Source organism: Caloenas nicobarica, chromosome 13 (genome assembly GCF_036013445.1).
Source record: "Caloenas nicobarica isolate bCalNic1 chromosome 13, bCalNic1.hap1, whole genome shotgun sequence".
Taxonomy (NCBI): Eukaryota; Metazoa; Chordata; class Aves; order Columbiformes; family Columbidae; genus Caloenas; species Caloenas nicobarica.
In genome coordinates, this window is record NC_088257.1 from 10533386 (window position 1) to 10547832 (window position 14447).

The 14447-nt window shown below is 45.5% G+C and overlaps 1 protein-coding gene across 2 annotated transcripts; it reads right to left on the minus strand.

Annotated features, from left to right (window-relative positions):
* Positions 1-2279: 2279 nt before the first annotated feature.
* UBE2B (ubiquitin conjugating enzyme E2 B) lies at positions 2280-11120 on the minus strand. Of its 2 annotated transcripts, XM_065644256.1 has the most exons (6): positions 10975-11120; positions 7674-7754; positions 6957-6982; positions 5786-5875; positions 4084-4172; positions 2280-3273 (listed from the first exon to the last, which is right to left on the minus strand). In XM_065644256.1, the coding sequence occupies exons 1-6, from the start codon at positions 11016-11018 to the stop codon at positions 3145-3147; spliced, it is 459 nt and encodes a 152-aa protein (XP_065500328.1). In that variant the 5' UTR covers positions 11019-11120; the 3' UTR covers positions 2280-3144. The 2 variants fall into 2 exon arrangements, with proteins under 2 accessions (XP_065500328.1, XP_065500329.1); XM_065644257.1 differs by lacking the exon at positions 5786-5875.
* Between the last annotated feature and the right edge of the window lie 3327 nt (positions 11121-14447).

The window sequence follows — 14447 nt, forward strand, 5'->3', positions numbered from 1 at the left end:
GCTGTAAATCCGCAGCAGAAGAGTTAATCAACGTACGGACAGGCCGGTGGAGCCACGGGCTGTGCTCCTGCAAGGCAGGGCTGCTCCCGGGCGCTCCCAGCCACGGCAGGGCCGGTCTGTATTGCAAGGGAGAGGACAAGAAGAAATGGCCTCAAGTTGCACCAAGGGAGGTTCAGATTGGATATTGGGAAAAATTTCTTCCCAGAAAAGGTTATAAAGCACTGGAACAGGCCGCCCGGGGATGTGGTGGAGTCACCGTCCCTGGAGAGGTTCAAAAGATGCCGAGATGAGGTTCTTAGGGACACGGTTTAGTGCCAGAGTTACGATTGGACTCTTGAGGGTCTCTTAGAAGCAAAACGGTTTTATGTGGGGAGCAGGAAAGCAAAGGAAGGAGGAAATCCCACCAGCCTGAACATGAGTTCGAACAGACCAGCCGGTGATGTTTTCCCAGGGGCTGCAGGAGGAACCCGAGTCCAGGCTGGCGACACCAGGGAGCCAACGGGGAAAAGAGCGAAGCCACCACGCGCTGCGGGAGGTGGGCTTGGCTGTCAATTACGTGCTTACACAATAATCAATGGGCTCATTTCGCCTGGCAATCAAACTCTATCAACTGTTTTTAATCTATACTCTATTTTCAATGTGTACTTCGGGAGGGCTCGCAGGAGCTGCCAGACCTTTTCCCCAGCAGCTGTCGGGGGACGGTGTGCGCTGTCCTGCACGCTCGGGACTCCCACCTCAAGAAACGCTGGTTTCTCTTCCCCAGCATCTACCCACAGGTAATCATCAAAACCCTGAATTCTCACCATCAGGCTGGTCTCATCCAGATTCTACAGCCATAACAGTGTCAACACGAGATCTGGGCAAACGAGGGAACTTCCAACTCCACAACACATTCGGAATACAATAATTAACTTCATGGGACAGCAGAACATTTTCCACGCAGACTTTACTTGCGGCAGGCTCCAAACCCTGCCTACAACAGAGAACACCACTCTGATGCCTTTGAACGTGCACGTGTGGCCGTACATTGTGGGTCCCTCCCCAGGCACTCTGCATTAGTGTTGATCGCTAATTAAAACTCCTGCTCCAATTCCGTTTCTCAGACATACACTGCTTCCATCCCAGATACGTAAAAAACATTTTCTGAGCTTCATCAGTCTATAACTAGGCTAAATTGGCTGTTCAGGAATAATTAAATGAATGTGGACTCTAATGAATGGCAAATCTCACGCTCACGCACGTGTCAAAGGAACAAAAATAAGTAGTGAAACAGGAGGCAAAATTAAAAGAAAAAGACATCTTTCAAGTTCACGCTAACTCTTAGAAACAGGAAGCTTTTTCATATTATATTTGTGAACAAACATCTCTGCACTGATGCTGCTTTATGCCATGTAACACCACTTTGCTCGTGTTACTGTAATCGCACAATATTCAAAAGGCAAATTGGATCCTTTGGGGTTTCTCTTATTAATTAGACATAGACTGAAGAATTTTTAAACACAAATTCACTGACTCAAGGAAAGCAAACCAACTTACCAAGATTGCAGTTTAGTATTACTTAGCACTAATGTTTCTGAGCCTTTGCACACTAGTTACAGTTTTCTAACAGTTCTTATCTAAGGTAGAATAGTTTTGCATCGCCAGCTACTAACACAGAATGGTTTTACTTTATTTCTGATTGCTGTTTCTAAACTTAATAGCGCTGCTCCTATATGTCACAAAACAACTTTATGAGCGGGTATGAGGTGTAAATTGATACTCCTGTTTCACCACATCAATGGAGACTTTTAGTAATCACTATTGCAAATAAACAGCGTGTTCTTTTCTAGCTGAAATAAACTTCCACTGCTCGTCAGGCCACACCGAGCTGTATTTTTCTGGTCTGGGATTTGGGGGGATCTTAATACACACATAATGCTGGTTGGAATTATGACAGCAGGATTACAATTTTGCTGCTGGGAGAAAAAAAAAAAAAAAAAAAAAAAAAAGCTCTAATTCTTTCCTGTAGTCATCCAGCCTGGCTTACAGAATACAGTAAGAAGTGACCACATTGGCATTTCCAAAAACAACCCCAAACTTCTTTAAAATTGGCAATTTAAGACTACGTGGAACCTCTGTGACAGACACAAGACCTGGCCATGTGGTACACAGCCAAGATCCAAGGAATAACTCCACTAATCTGCAGACGTTTCCTTCTGTTGGTGATTAATTTTTTTCCCTACCCCAAGGGAAACTAATGGGACACCTCTTTAATTATTTCATAATAATTAGATATTAGATAGTAAGATTAAAAACTATATTATAGTAGCAGTATGTGAATATAGGATAGATTTAGATGACAACATTTTACAACTTGGTAAAATACAATCTCCCTGAAAAATAAAAGTTATTAGAATACATGATCATCAAGCCTGGTCATCCAGGTCCTGTTTGCAACTCTGTCGTTGGTTTAAAGTGGGACTTCTAACAAAACAGTTACATCTGCTGCTCCATTTTTAAGTTGGCACCTGCCAACATTGCTCTTCCTCATACAACTGAGGACACAGAATCAAGTGCTGGTGCAGAAGCAGAACCATCCAGTGAAGACAGTTACATCTTGGATTAACTTTTCTGTTTGTAAAGTGCGTGGTATAACTAGCGTGTAGCAAAAGGGAAAATGGACTAAAAACGAGTCCTTTGAAAGAGATACAGAGCGAAAGCAGAATGTCTTGCACTAAGGTTATGTATTTAACAGTTTTACATGAAATATTTATATATAAAAACTTTGTTAAGTGCTTTTCTCCAATTAAAAATCTAAAGAATTCAAAAATAAGGCATTCAATATTTGAAAAAGTACAGATTTACAAAATGTGTATATTCTGTCATGAAAACTCCACACCAACATTATACACTTGGAAAAAAAATACAAACAGGATATATTACAAATTTATGTAGCAATAACTTAGTTCATACCATGCAATAAAAAGTACGTTAATCAGGATACACAAGCTTTTAAGTTTCCTAAACTGGAGGGCTTAATTTTGGTTGCAAATGAGTTTTTATGCAAATTCTTAGAACTGTGGCACTTGAAATTTCTGGTAGCCTTTATACTGAAAATTAAATTGTACATAATGATTATGAGGAGGGAGAGTAACAGAGCAGCTGTTACGAATCATTCCAACTTTGTTCGACAATAGCTGAAACTCTTTTCTCATATTCACGTTTGTTCTCCTGGTAGAGTTGTGCCGCCTGACTGTTTGCTGGACTGTTTGGATTAGGTTCATCAAGTAGAGACTGTAAAAAGGGGAAAACAAAATGTGAGACAAACCAACACATTTTAAATCAGGGAAAAAAAAAAAAAAAATCAACTTAGAGCTTTCAAATCACATGTGTTTCAGGAGGCAGACATGACTCACAAGAGCCCAGTTGAAAAAAAGAACAGTTAAAGTCATGGTTAGACACCCATAATTACACTGCTGAACCTCAAATTACACACTGCAGAAGCATTAGCACTGTGTGCACTTCTAGGTTTACAAACCTAACAGATACATGGTCATTTTTGCCAGTTAGCAGTATGATGCTAATTGATTATTTAGCATTTACAGTACTATTGTCATTCAGGACTAAAGAGGGGTTTAAGATGCCTCCTATAAAACTTCACTGTAGAAAAACAACCACGCAGGAGAAAAGAAAATGTGCATTTTTGCCGTGCCAGGCCACTTATTCCAAGTAAAGCAAGTTTCAGCAGTATTGTCTCCTTGAGGACTTCCTAGGGCAAGGCTTCATGCTAAAGGTTACAGCGTTTCAAACACCAAGCAAATTTCTACATCTGATGTCCTACCTTTACAAAAACAGTTAAAAAGGAATCAAAATCCCTAACTGTCTTCCCATAAAAAAACCATATAATAGCAGTTTTGTAGCTCAAAATTAGTAGTTACATAGGTCAGCACCATGGCCTCTATTTGATGTAAAAAACTACTGCTTAGCTCACACGTATTTGAAGTCCCCTTGATCCAGATACCTGCTAGCCACATCACTGAGCTGTGTATTCTGGAACAAAGATAACAACAACATAATTATTTGCCAAAATAGATGCAAACTTACCTGAATTGAAGTTAAAATAGATGAAACATCGTATGTTGGACTCCAACGATTCTGAAGAATATCTAAACATATGCTACCATCCGCATAAACTGTAAATACAACACAGATATCATTTAGAAACTATCAGATTTATTTTATAGTTTATTCATTACATACTGCTCAAGGCAGAGTTACTGTTCCGATTCAGTCTGTGCTTAAATTAACGCTTTCGGAAAGAGGACAGCAGTTATGTCTCACAATCTCCTGTAGTCTGACTTGTATTTTGAAGGAAGTAACAGAATGCTTCAGAGGAAAAGAAGGAAAGTCTGAAGACTGTGGCATTAGCACAGAACTGGTAGACTTGGTTTCTTGCTCCTCTGGTGTGACTTCCCAGCGAGACATTTAGTGCAGGAATGGAATCCACGGCACCAGCCGAAGACCGTGGAGTCTGAAGGGACTCACACACTGAACAGAGGGAGTCCGTGCCCTGTTTTCACACACTCTACACTAACTATGAGAGACACTAAGGCAGATAATAGAAAATACCGCAAAGTGCCTGAAACCCTACTGCTGTCTAGATACCTCTCAGTAGAATCACAGAATTATAGAATGATTTGGGTTGGAAGGGACCTTCAAAGCTCATCCAGTGCCACCCCTGCCATAAGCAGGGACATCTTCACCCAGACCAGGTTGGTCAGAGCCCCGTCCAGCCTGGCCTGGGATGTCTCCAGGGATGGGGCATCCACCACCCCTCTGGGCAACCTGGGCCAGGCTCTCACCACCCTCAGTGTAAAATATTTCTTCCTCATGTCTAGCCTGAATCTCCCCTCCTTTACTTTAAAACCATTGTGCCTTGTCATTTTAATACAAGAGCCTGTATGAATCAGATTTGCCACTCAAACTCCTACACCCCAGTCTTGTAGCCTGTTCACGCCAACAAAACCCAACAAATTACGAAAACCTTGTCAGAGGCACACTGGCATGCGTTTTACGTGCCAGATGAATGGTTAAACAGCACGGCCTAGAAAGTCACCGAACAGAAGCCAAGGTTACCCCTGTTCAAAGAGGGCTCGAGCTACAAGAAATGCTGCAATGGGCTTACGCTTCAGCCCTCCAGTCTATACCCATCTTTGCTACAGAGTCACTGGGAAAAGCAAAAGGCACGGTTTGTGTTTTCTGCATGCAAGAAAGTGCTGGAGCAGGAACCACAGCACTCTCCCCATAACGCTGCCCTCATCGTGGGGTTTGGATCAGCTGCGCTCCCCTACGACTGCACGTTCTCACCTTCTGCCCTGAGCTAGTACTGGTTGGTACAGTGAACCAAACGAGGGCATGGACTTGGCTGAAATCTCACCTGACAAATAAATAACATTTGGCTCAGTCAGTTCCCCACTCCAACACAGGACCCGACTGCTGTGAAATAGAAGGGGGAAGGAATCTGCAACCAGAATCACCCCTCTAAACCAAGCTAAGTGCAGCTGCTGCAAATGCTCACAGGCTTTGCTACCGAAGCTGTGTATCGATTAGAAAGAGACAGAGAGCTGCTCCTTATAGCATCATAATTCTTAATTTTTCATCAAGCAGTTGCTGTCCCAGACATCTCCTTAGGAGACGGCAATGAAGAGAGATGGAGAGTTGTTAGGCATTCTGGAGCTTTGCAGAATACATGACCACGCTGTAATATTTAATGGGTATTATGGCTAAATAAAAATTATTTACTCACCATTTGGATGGAACATTTTTGATAAAAACCTAACAGTTGGAGGCTTATTTGGATATTCTTCTGAAAATTCTATTACTAGTTTAAAAGTACCTGTCCAAACAAACATAAGTACCATCAGGCAACTAAGAACAACAAAACACCTCCAGCAATATATACAACATAAGTTAATTTACGTGCCACATGATCGATATTTCTTCTCACCATTATATACACAAATGACACTGAGTCTGGTTTCTTTTAATGTATTTCAAGTGATAATGGAACTACGGAACTACTACATAGCGATATAATAAACCCAGCAGCAGCAGCAGCTGGAAGCTTGGAGCCTCACAGTACACAAGGCAAACGCAGCCAGATCCAACATCAATTATTCCACCCCAACTCCAAACCCCTCCTCCCTTTTTCTGTGACCCAACATGCCAGTTCCAGGGACTTCGGTGACTTTAAGGCGTTTCATTAAGGCAGCACGGTGGTGCCAGCAAAGAAACACTGGAATTTCATAATCAGCAAACTCAGTCTTTGGAGCTCATGACTGATTCACTGAAAACCTTTATTATGGATCAGTGAATAATTTACTGTAACTGCTCCAACCCAACACAGAGAAAAACCCATCTGCTGCTGATTACTGCAATAATAGTATAATTATTAAACTCATTATTCCTCATATGCCTAAGGGAGGTTCATTACACACCAACTTTCATGTTTATGTACAAATTTGGTATTCCCTCCCTCCCCCTCACTGAGTTCTATATTTGAAACAATTCAAGATCTTTCACCTGTTCTTCATTAAGAGAACAGAGATGAATCAAACATGCCACAAAGAAGAAACCAGAACAGCACCCTGTCTTCTTGTGCTTAGCTACGGAGATGTGAAAACACATCTGGCAGCATCAGACCAACCTCCCCCACTAAAAGCCCTGGTGTATCTGTATAAACAGCTCTTGGTACAAGCATTTCTTCGCAGCTTTCTAACCATCAGCCACTGTGACAAGGCACTGCTTACATCCAAATACGTATTTTTACAGCCAACAAGACCTTACTCCTTCACTTGCTTGCTTAGTTTGTTTCAAATTATATACAGATAACATCTATTTTTTTTTTCAAAACAGAACAATGTTAACACTGGTAATACTTATAAGAATGACAGAGGATATAAAAGTTAGTGGCTTACCATCTTCAAAAGGTGTCCCTTCTGGCCTGAAAGGTTTTAAAAATAAACTCCAGTTAAAAATGATCATTACCTAAACAGGCACAACAAATGCATCTCTTCTTTCTCATCCTCCCCAAGTATCCAAATGCAACCCCTAAGAGCTTTGTTTTATCTAAGACACGTTCCCATAGCTAATCTGCTAGTCCAGATATCTACTTTATCGCATTGCAAACAAAATATATGCCATGACGTGACCAGATGGGACTTAATGAGCAAATTACTAGCAAGCATACTTCAGTTTTATGAAGGATACTGAGGCAGTTCCTGGTCTGTAGGATGTGTAATGTAACTTCCTAGACAGAACCTGGACCTTGTTCTGCTGGGAATCAATCCAATCACTGCTAATACATCTGGATTTAATGGCTGAGAACATGCGGCTCTTATGTACTTTAAAGAGAAAGCCTGCTTTTTCATAACCCAACTCCTACACAGTCTAACCTATTTATTAAGCCATATGCAAGCTTTATTCAACAATGAAAACCCCCCCATATTTTAATTTTTTCTTTCCTATGTGTTCTGTGTTACCCCTAAAACCAGATGTTTACTGCAACAGCTTGGTCATTTTTCTAAGTCTCCCAACTTTATGTACATAAAAGAATAATTGTAAAAACAAACCCCAGGTTTCATAATATTTAGCCCTTTGATACAGAATTTTTTATAGTGATCAAAAACTCTTACCCAAATATAACTGCATTCCATTGCATTATATTATTCTCAGATGGTGCACCACTGACACCCACAGGAGGGTCTTCTTGCAATCTAAGAATTACAAATATAGAATGACAAGCTTTATATCAATGAAATACTCCCACCTGCAAGTATAATTTAACAGCAATATCCACATTTGGTAAATATGTTCTCATTCCAAATCACAGAATACGCAAAGCATTCCATGCAGTTTATCAACACTCTAAAAGACAAACCTCCAAGATGATGCGCATCAAGATTTTCTCATGTATTACGCCAACACAGCATAACAGCCCAACGGGTCAGATTGAGTGCGCAGGGAGCAAAGCATTAACTCCAAGAGTAATTTAAAGTGCAGGTGCAGCTGGGACTGACAGTATTACACCATGAACAATGGAGGAGCAATTGCTGCCGGCTGGTGCGACGAAGGGAACGAACGCCGAGCCCAGGCAGTGCCACGCAGCACACCTCAGCGCCCGGGGCTGTCAGCAGAGCTGCTCCTGCGCTGCCAGAGACGCGTGCGTAATGCGGCTAAATTGGGTACAAGCTTATTCTGACTGGCAAGCCGATTGATTCAAAAGGGAGAGCGGGGGGAAACCTGCGTACTGCTCCCTCTTCCCACTTCAACAAACGTGTTGGTATCTAAAGTAATCGTGGAAGCATTTTAGATTTTTAGTTCCTTAATCCTTGGACTAGGGAAAAGCACGTTACTTATTGAAAGCCACATCAACCTGGACCATACACAATATATATATCGCAATCAAAGAACAGGATTGAGATACCCTCCTTCTGCAATTTGCCCAATAAAACCCCTTCAGTGACTGCTCTCACCCACCCCACTTATTCAGTCTCCTGAATTTTGCAAGAATAAAGAAAATGAAGCCACTGCCCTTGCTCCAAAAGCAATCCTTTAATGTTAACATGGGGTTTGACCACATCACAGTACACCCTTATGAACAAGTTGCCACTGAAAGCCCTGCAGACCAAGGGACAAATTCTAATTATGGTGGGTGTGCAAATGCAGGTTTGTTCAGGGCAGACACTGGGGCGCAGCCAGAACATTGCTCGGGTTGCCTCTGATCTCCGTGTTCACATCCCCACTCCCCCAGCACACCCAGTCCAGCCAGCTTAGTATCAACAGCATAAGCCGCCGACTATTTTGGGCAGGTAGAGGAGGAACGGGGCTTCTCACTGTGTGACAGCCGGGCTGCACGCCAGCAGTAATGCCCAAGCGTTCAGCCGGACTAATGCATCTGAAGGATGGATTTGGTTTTTAGATCAATTTAAAAAGCTCACATGCACCCTGCTGTCAAAGGCTCCAACTACTGAAAGGTGGTGGCAAGGACTAGAAATTAGACCGATCCAAATGAGGCCTGGAAATCTCTAACAGCCAGGGAAAATGTGTTCAGAGCCTCTTTTCCAACAGCAAAAATTAAAAAATAATTAACTTGGTTTTCTTTTGGTTTTGCCCAACAAATTATATGAGATACAAAATCTGTCAAACTGTTTCTCTCTTTGCTGCTCTTGACAGTCACAGTATGCAAAATAAGTTCGTATTTAATAAAGTGAATCAGAGTTCACAGCACACAGTCTGCTTTTTCAGTATTAGGTATTATACAAGTAATATAAGGCTAAACAAAAATATAACTTACAGTAGGAAAGAGAAAAGTAAAAATATGACGTAAAAAAGTTGCATAAGCTTTGGGGTATTAAAGTTGTCATATATTTGATAAATAAATTTGATTTTCTTTGCATTTATTTAGTTATAATTTTCCACAGCTATCAAGTCTTCTCTCCACCTTACATTTCAAAATTATTAAACCAGTCCTTCTAAGATTATATAATCACAAAAAACGTGTCTGATTGCAATCCTGAAAAATTACTTAGTTCCTCACCCTAAAAAAAAAATGAAACACACCGGTTCATGTCATCTGTGTAAGCAAACACAAAAGACTGAGTATCCTCTTTTGATTTGAACAGGAATCAAGCAACACCTGCTTAGCAAACAACAACACCCAAATACAACAGAGGAGACAGGCTCCACATCTCGAAAACCTCCAACTTTTGGCAGATTCACAAATCAGGCTTTTAGTGCTATAGTTTTACATGCAGTCACGTAAAGCAACTACAACACGCGTCAACTGTTTACTGATGTATTTTCAGATACTAGTCTAACACAGCTACGCTAAAAAAAGAGTCACTATCAAAGCTGACTCACCTCCAACAACTTATGAGCGACTCCAGTCCAGGGAAATCACACGACATTATTGTAAAGCTTACAAAAGACCCCCCCCCGCCTTTTTCCACACTATTCTAAGTGTGTTTACATGTCAGACTGGAAATAAATTATTCTAGAGTCTGTGGTTCAGTCATTAACATTTAAAAGAGTGCAACTAATAACTGCGTCTTTAGCAGTTTGTGTATGTTATACAGGAGAGTCTTGATTGAAAACCTTAGACAGAATAGCATGCGCACAAAAACATTAAAGGCCATTTTACGTTTTCTATTACATACAGACAAATCAAGCGTTTGCTAATTCTTTGCGCTTCATTTTGAGATGTCCGCCCCGGACTGCGCTTATTTTCAGAGCCCGTCAGCCCAGCAAGCCCCAAGCGCCAGCACGGCCCGGTCTCTTGGGAACACCGGGCCAAAAGCTTGTGCGAGGAGCGGGGGCAGCGGGAGCACGGCACGAACACCCGGCCCCGCTCCGCCGGGCCCCGCAGGGCGAGGGCACCCCGGGACACTCACACCTGACCCGGCCCCCAGCGCAGCCCCCGCCGCACCGCCCCCGGAGAGGCTCCCCGGACCCGGGCCCTGCCCTTGTTTTGGAGGCTCCGCTTCAACTTTTATCCTCAGACGCCCCCAGCCGTCGGCGCACGGGTGAAGCGGGCGGCACAAAGCCGGCCCTGCCGGGCGGGACCCCCCCGCTCCCCCTCCCAGCCCCGCTCCCCGAGGCGGCGATGGGCGAAGCCGCCGGCTCGGAGCGCTCCGGCCCCGCGGCAGCCAGGGGGAGAGGACCCGGGGACGGGCGGCTCCGGTGCCAGCCCCCCCGGCACAAAGGAGCGGGGCCGGAGGGACGGCCCGGGACACGCCGCCCCCGCGCAGCTCCTCGCCGCGCCGCTGCCCGCGGGGACGGCTCCCCCGGCCGGGGCGAGCCCGAGCCCGAGCCCGAGCCCCGGCCCCGCAAACGGCCGGGTCAGGCCCGCAGCCGGGCGGCGCGTCCCCCGCTGCCAGGCCGGCCCCGGCCCCCGGGCGGGGTCCCCGCTCCCCGCCGTGCCGGGGTCCCGCTCACCTCTTGAAGTCGCGCATCAGCCTGCGCCGCGCCGGGGTGGACATGATCGCCGCGGGGAAAGAGGCCGCGGCCGCAGCGCCGCCTCCCTCCGCCGCCGCCTGCACAAACAACCCGCAATGGCGTCTCCCTCCGCGGGGGGCGGGCCGCGCCGCTGGGCCGGCCGACGTCGCGGGCGCGGGGGGGTTGGAGAACCCGGGCCGGCCCACCGCACCGCGCCGCGGGGGGAGGCGCCTGCGCGCAACGCCGCGGATCCCTGAGCGCTGCCCCGCGGTACCTCCGCACCTCCAGCCGGAAAAAGGCTGCAGGATCGGACACTGCAGTACCCGGCTCCGTGAGTCCGGCTCCCTCACCCCTGTGGGAGATATTGCTTTATTTTGTTTTGGTTTTTTAATTACAGTTTTGGGCTTAAAGCAAGCAGATTTTAGCAAGTGCGAAACAGCAACCTTCTGCTTTTAACTTGGAGCTGCTGAACAACCTCGAACTTGAAATGGCACAAGGAGTGAGAAATCATTTTACAAAAATATTCGTACCCACTTGGCTTATGCTCTGAAGGGAAGTAATAGGGAACCAGGGCAGGGATGTTAGTATTTGTTTTTTTAATCCTATTACTCCGACAGACTCCAGCAGATCTCTTTCAAGTCATGACCTAATTCTTACGTGGAGCCTTGGATGTTAGCCCCAGAACTTGGATTTGTGTGACTGCGTGTGCCTCCTTGCTTTTCCTTCAGAAGATTTTAAGGAGGTCAAAACATGATCAGACTCATAATGAAGTGACAGAAATAAAAATTCTTTATCCTCTGCCCGTTTCTTTCGCCTCCTGCTCTCCGTGTGCTTGAAAAGCTTCGATCCTGGGTTTAATTTAGCACAAAGCTTCTAACTGCTTTTTGCCCAAGTTTGTGCGAAGCCTGTGCTGCAGCAGCTCCACTGACACGGGTTATTTTAGACACAACTGACCTGAGCGCTGCTCGGTTTTTACCTTTCACCAGGATTTCACCCTGCAAGGTCTTATGCTCTGAGCACTTTTTAACCCAACATGAAAATATTCAGATGCTAAAAGTGAGATATAAGCATAGGAATTCACGTAAAGCCTGATACTGCAAGGGAGTGTAATAAGAAACTGTCATTCCCCAGCCACTAAAACATTATTCCCCACACTAGTCAGAAATGGTTCCCAACAAACAATTCTCTCTGCTGGGTTTTCCTCCTCCTCCCATCACATGAACATTTGGATCTTACATTCCACTGCTGCTCCTCTGGCTTTATATGGTTTATATTTAGCTCCAGCTAATTCGTAGGGGAGAAGGCAGACTGTAAAAAACAAGTGCAAGCTTGGACCTGTATAAATAATGAAACCCGGTTTAAGAACACTCATTATTTCACTACTAGCAGGTGCTCTAGCATCCCCTGCCCCAGGGGCAGCTCTACCCTTTGAACATCAAGTGCCTCTCAAGCCCCCTACACTCAGAGCTCAGGGCCCGCATTGAGAATGAAAACAAAGAAAACCCCCAACAGCAGGCACCACACCAGAACTAAATCAAATCCTATGTTGTTTCCACCTGTCTTCTGAACTTTTTCAATAACAGCTCAGCAGTGACATTGGGAACAGTGTGTTGATGTTCTTGAACAGAAAGTTTTCCTTTTAATCCTATCTGGCACTTCCACAGGTGTGGCTGGTAGTTTTATTAATAAATGGAAAACTTTTTTTTTTCTTCCCTCTGAAGAACTAGCTGCAACTTCTGCTCTGTTGATTGTATGGCACATGCAGGTTTTAAAATGAAATTAACTATATCTTATGATAATTTCAAAAAATCACTCCCAACTGTAGTGATAAGAGGCTCTGCCCTTGCCCGGGTCTAGAACATGAATGAATGTTTTCCTTCTACAAACTTCTTGAATAGTACTGATATATATATAATATATATGTAATAACTTCCTGATCGTAAAGCTGTTTCGCATTCAGTTTTATCCCTATTTTTCCCCCAAAAGTGATATTTGGTAGGGGATTACATTAAATAAGAAAGTAGCATTTTGCAGCACAGTCATTCTGTAGTAATCTTGAGTAAACACTACATTTGTGTAGCATTTTGCAAACCCCAAGCATTTCTAAGGTAACTCTGTCCCATTGTGAGATAGGAAGCTTGAGAAGTAACAGTGAAACCAAACTACTTGTTTTCCTGTTAGAACAATCCATCCTCCTAGTAACCTCATTTTTTTTCCAGGTCACTCTCTCAAGCTGCAGTGTCCCTCTGGGAAGAATTACTTATATTAACATCAGCCAAGCCCAAGACTCCAAAATTAGGGAAATGAATAAGCCAAGTCCCCTTTTAGAAACTGGTTTTTGTTCTCATTCATTGCAGCGGCCGCTGAGGAGAGACAATACTTCGTGTGGCAAAGAAATGATTGTTTTCCTCATCCTCAGCTCCAATATAGGAGCCACTAAGCGGTGCCACAGCGAAGAGGAGAATTAAGAGGTGATTTGATCTACACAGCAGCAGAGCTGGAAGCAGCCAGTGTATTGATCCAATGTGTCCCGATTCCCAGCCCACCTTCCAGAGCCCCTGAGCCCTCTGTGCCTGTCAGGGCCACCAACCCCATTTCAAGCTTTCAAGAAAAATACCAGACTCGAAAAATCCGTGTGGACCTACTCGACGCATGCTCTTTGGCAGGAAGCTACTGATGGTTGTCGTTTGGCTGTATTTCAATGAAGAGTGCTCCTATTTACCGCCTACCGAACCCACCGCACCCGCCTCCTTCTCTCCACCAAACCGGCTGACGGGGTTTAACACTTGTTCTCAGTGACTCCACTTCTCCACGGGCTCAACGCGGCCACCTGCGTCAGGGTTCCTCAAAAACCCCAAACGAATTCCCTCAACTTTCACGCATGTATTCATTTATTTTTGCGAAGATCGGAGCAGGGAGATGGCGGTTCTGCCTCTGGGGGCAGCAGTTACATCCTCGACCAGCCCGGCGCAGCCGGACACCCTCCATTACCTGACGCCACGACCCGCGGAAGCACAGGCGGCCACGTCTGCCCGAGTAAGACACATTTAACCACGGGCTCCCGCTGAGGGGACAGCACGGCGACACCACAACGCCCGCCCCGCCGGCGGGAAACGCCGCTCTGAAGCGGCGCGAGGCAGAGCCCCGCCCCGCCGTGCGCCTGACGTCACCGCGCCACCGCCCCGCCCGTTGCCATGGCAGCAGGGCCTGGCGGCTCCGGCCGGGAGACCCGGCGGGGCTGAGGGCGGTCCCGCGGTCCGGCTTGGGGCCCGGCTCCGGTCCCGGGGCTCGGCCCGTTTCGCTCGCCGGCCTTCCGGAGATGCGGCGGCCGAGGCCAAGTGGCGGCTGAGGCCTCAGCGCAGCGCCGGCCTCACGGAGAAGCGACACCGGGGCCAGGCCGCGGGAGAGGCCGTTTTCAAAACTACCATCAGCGGTTTTTGGAACAGCGCGATAAGGCAGATACCCAGGCCCTT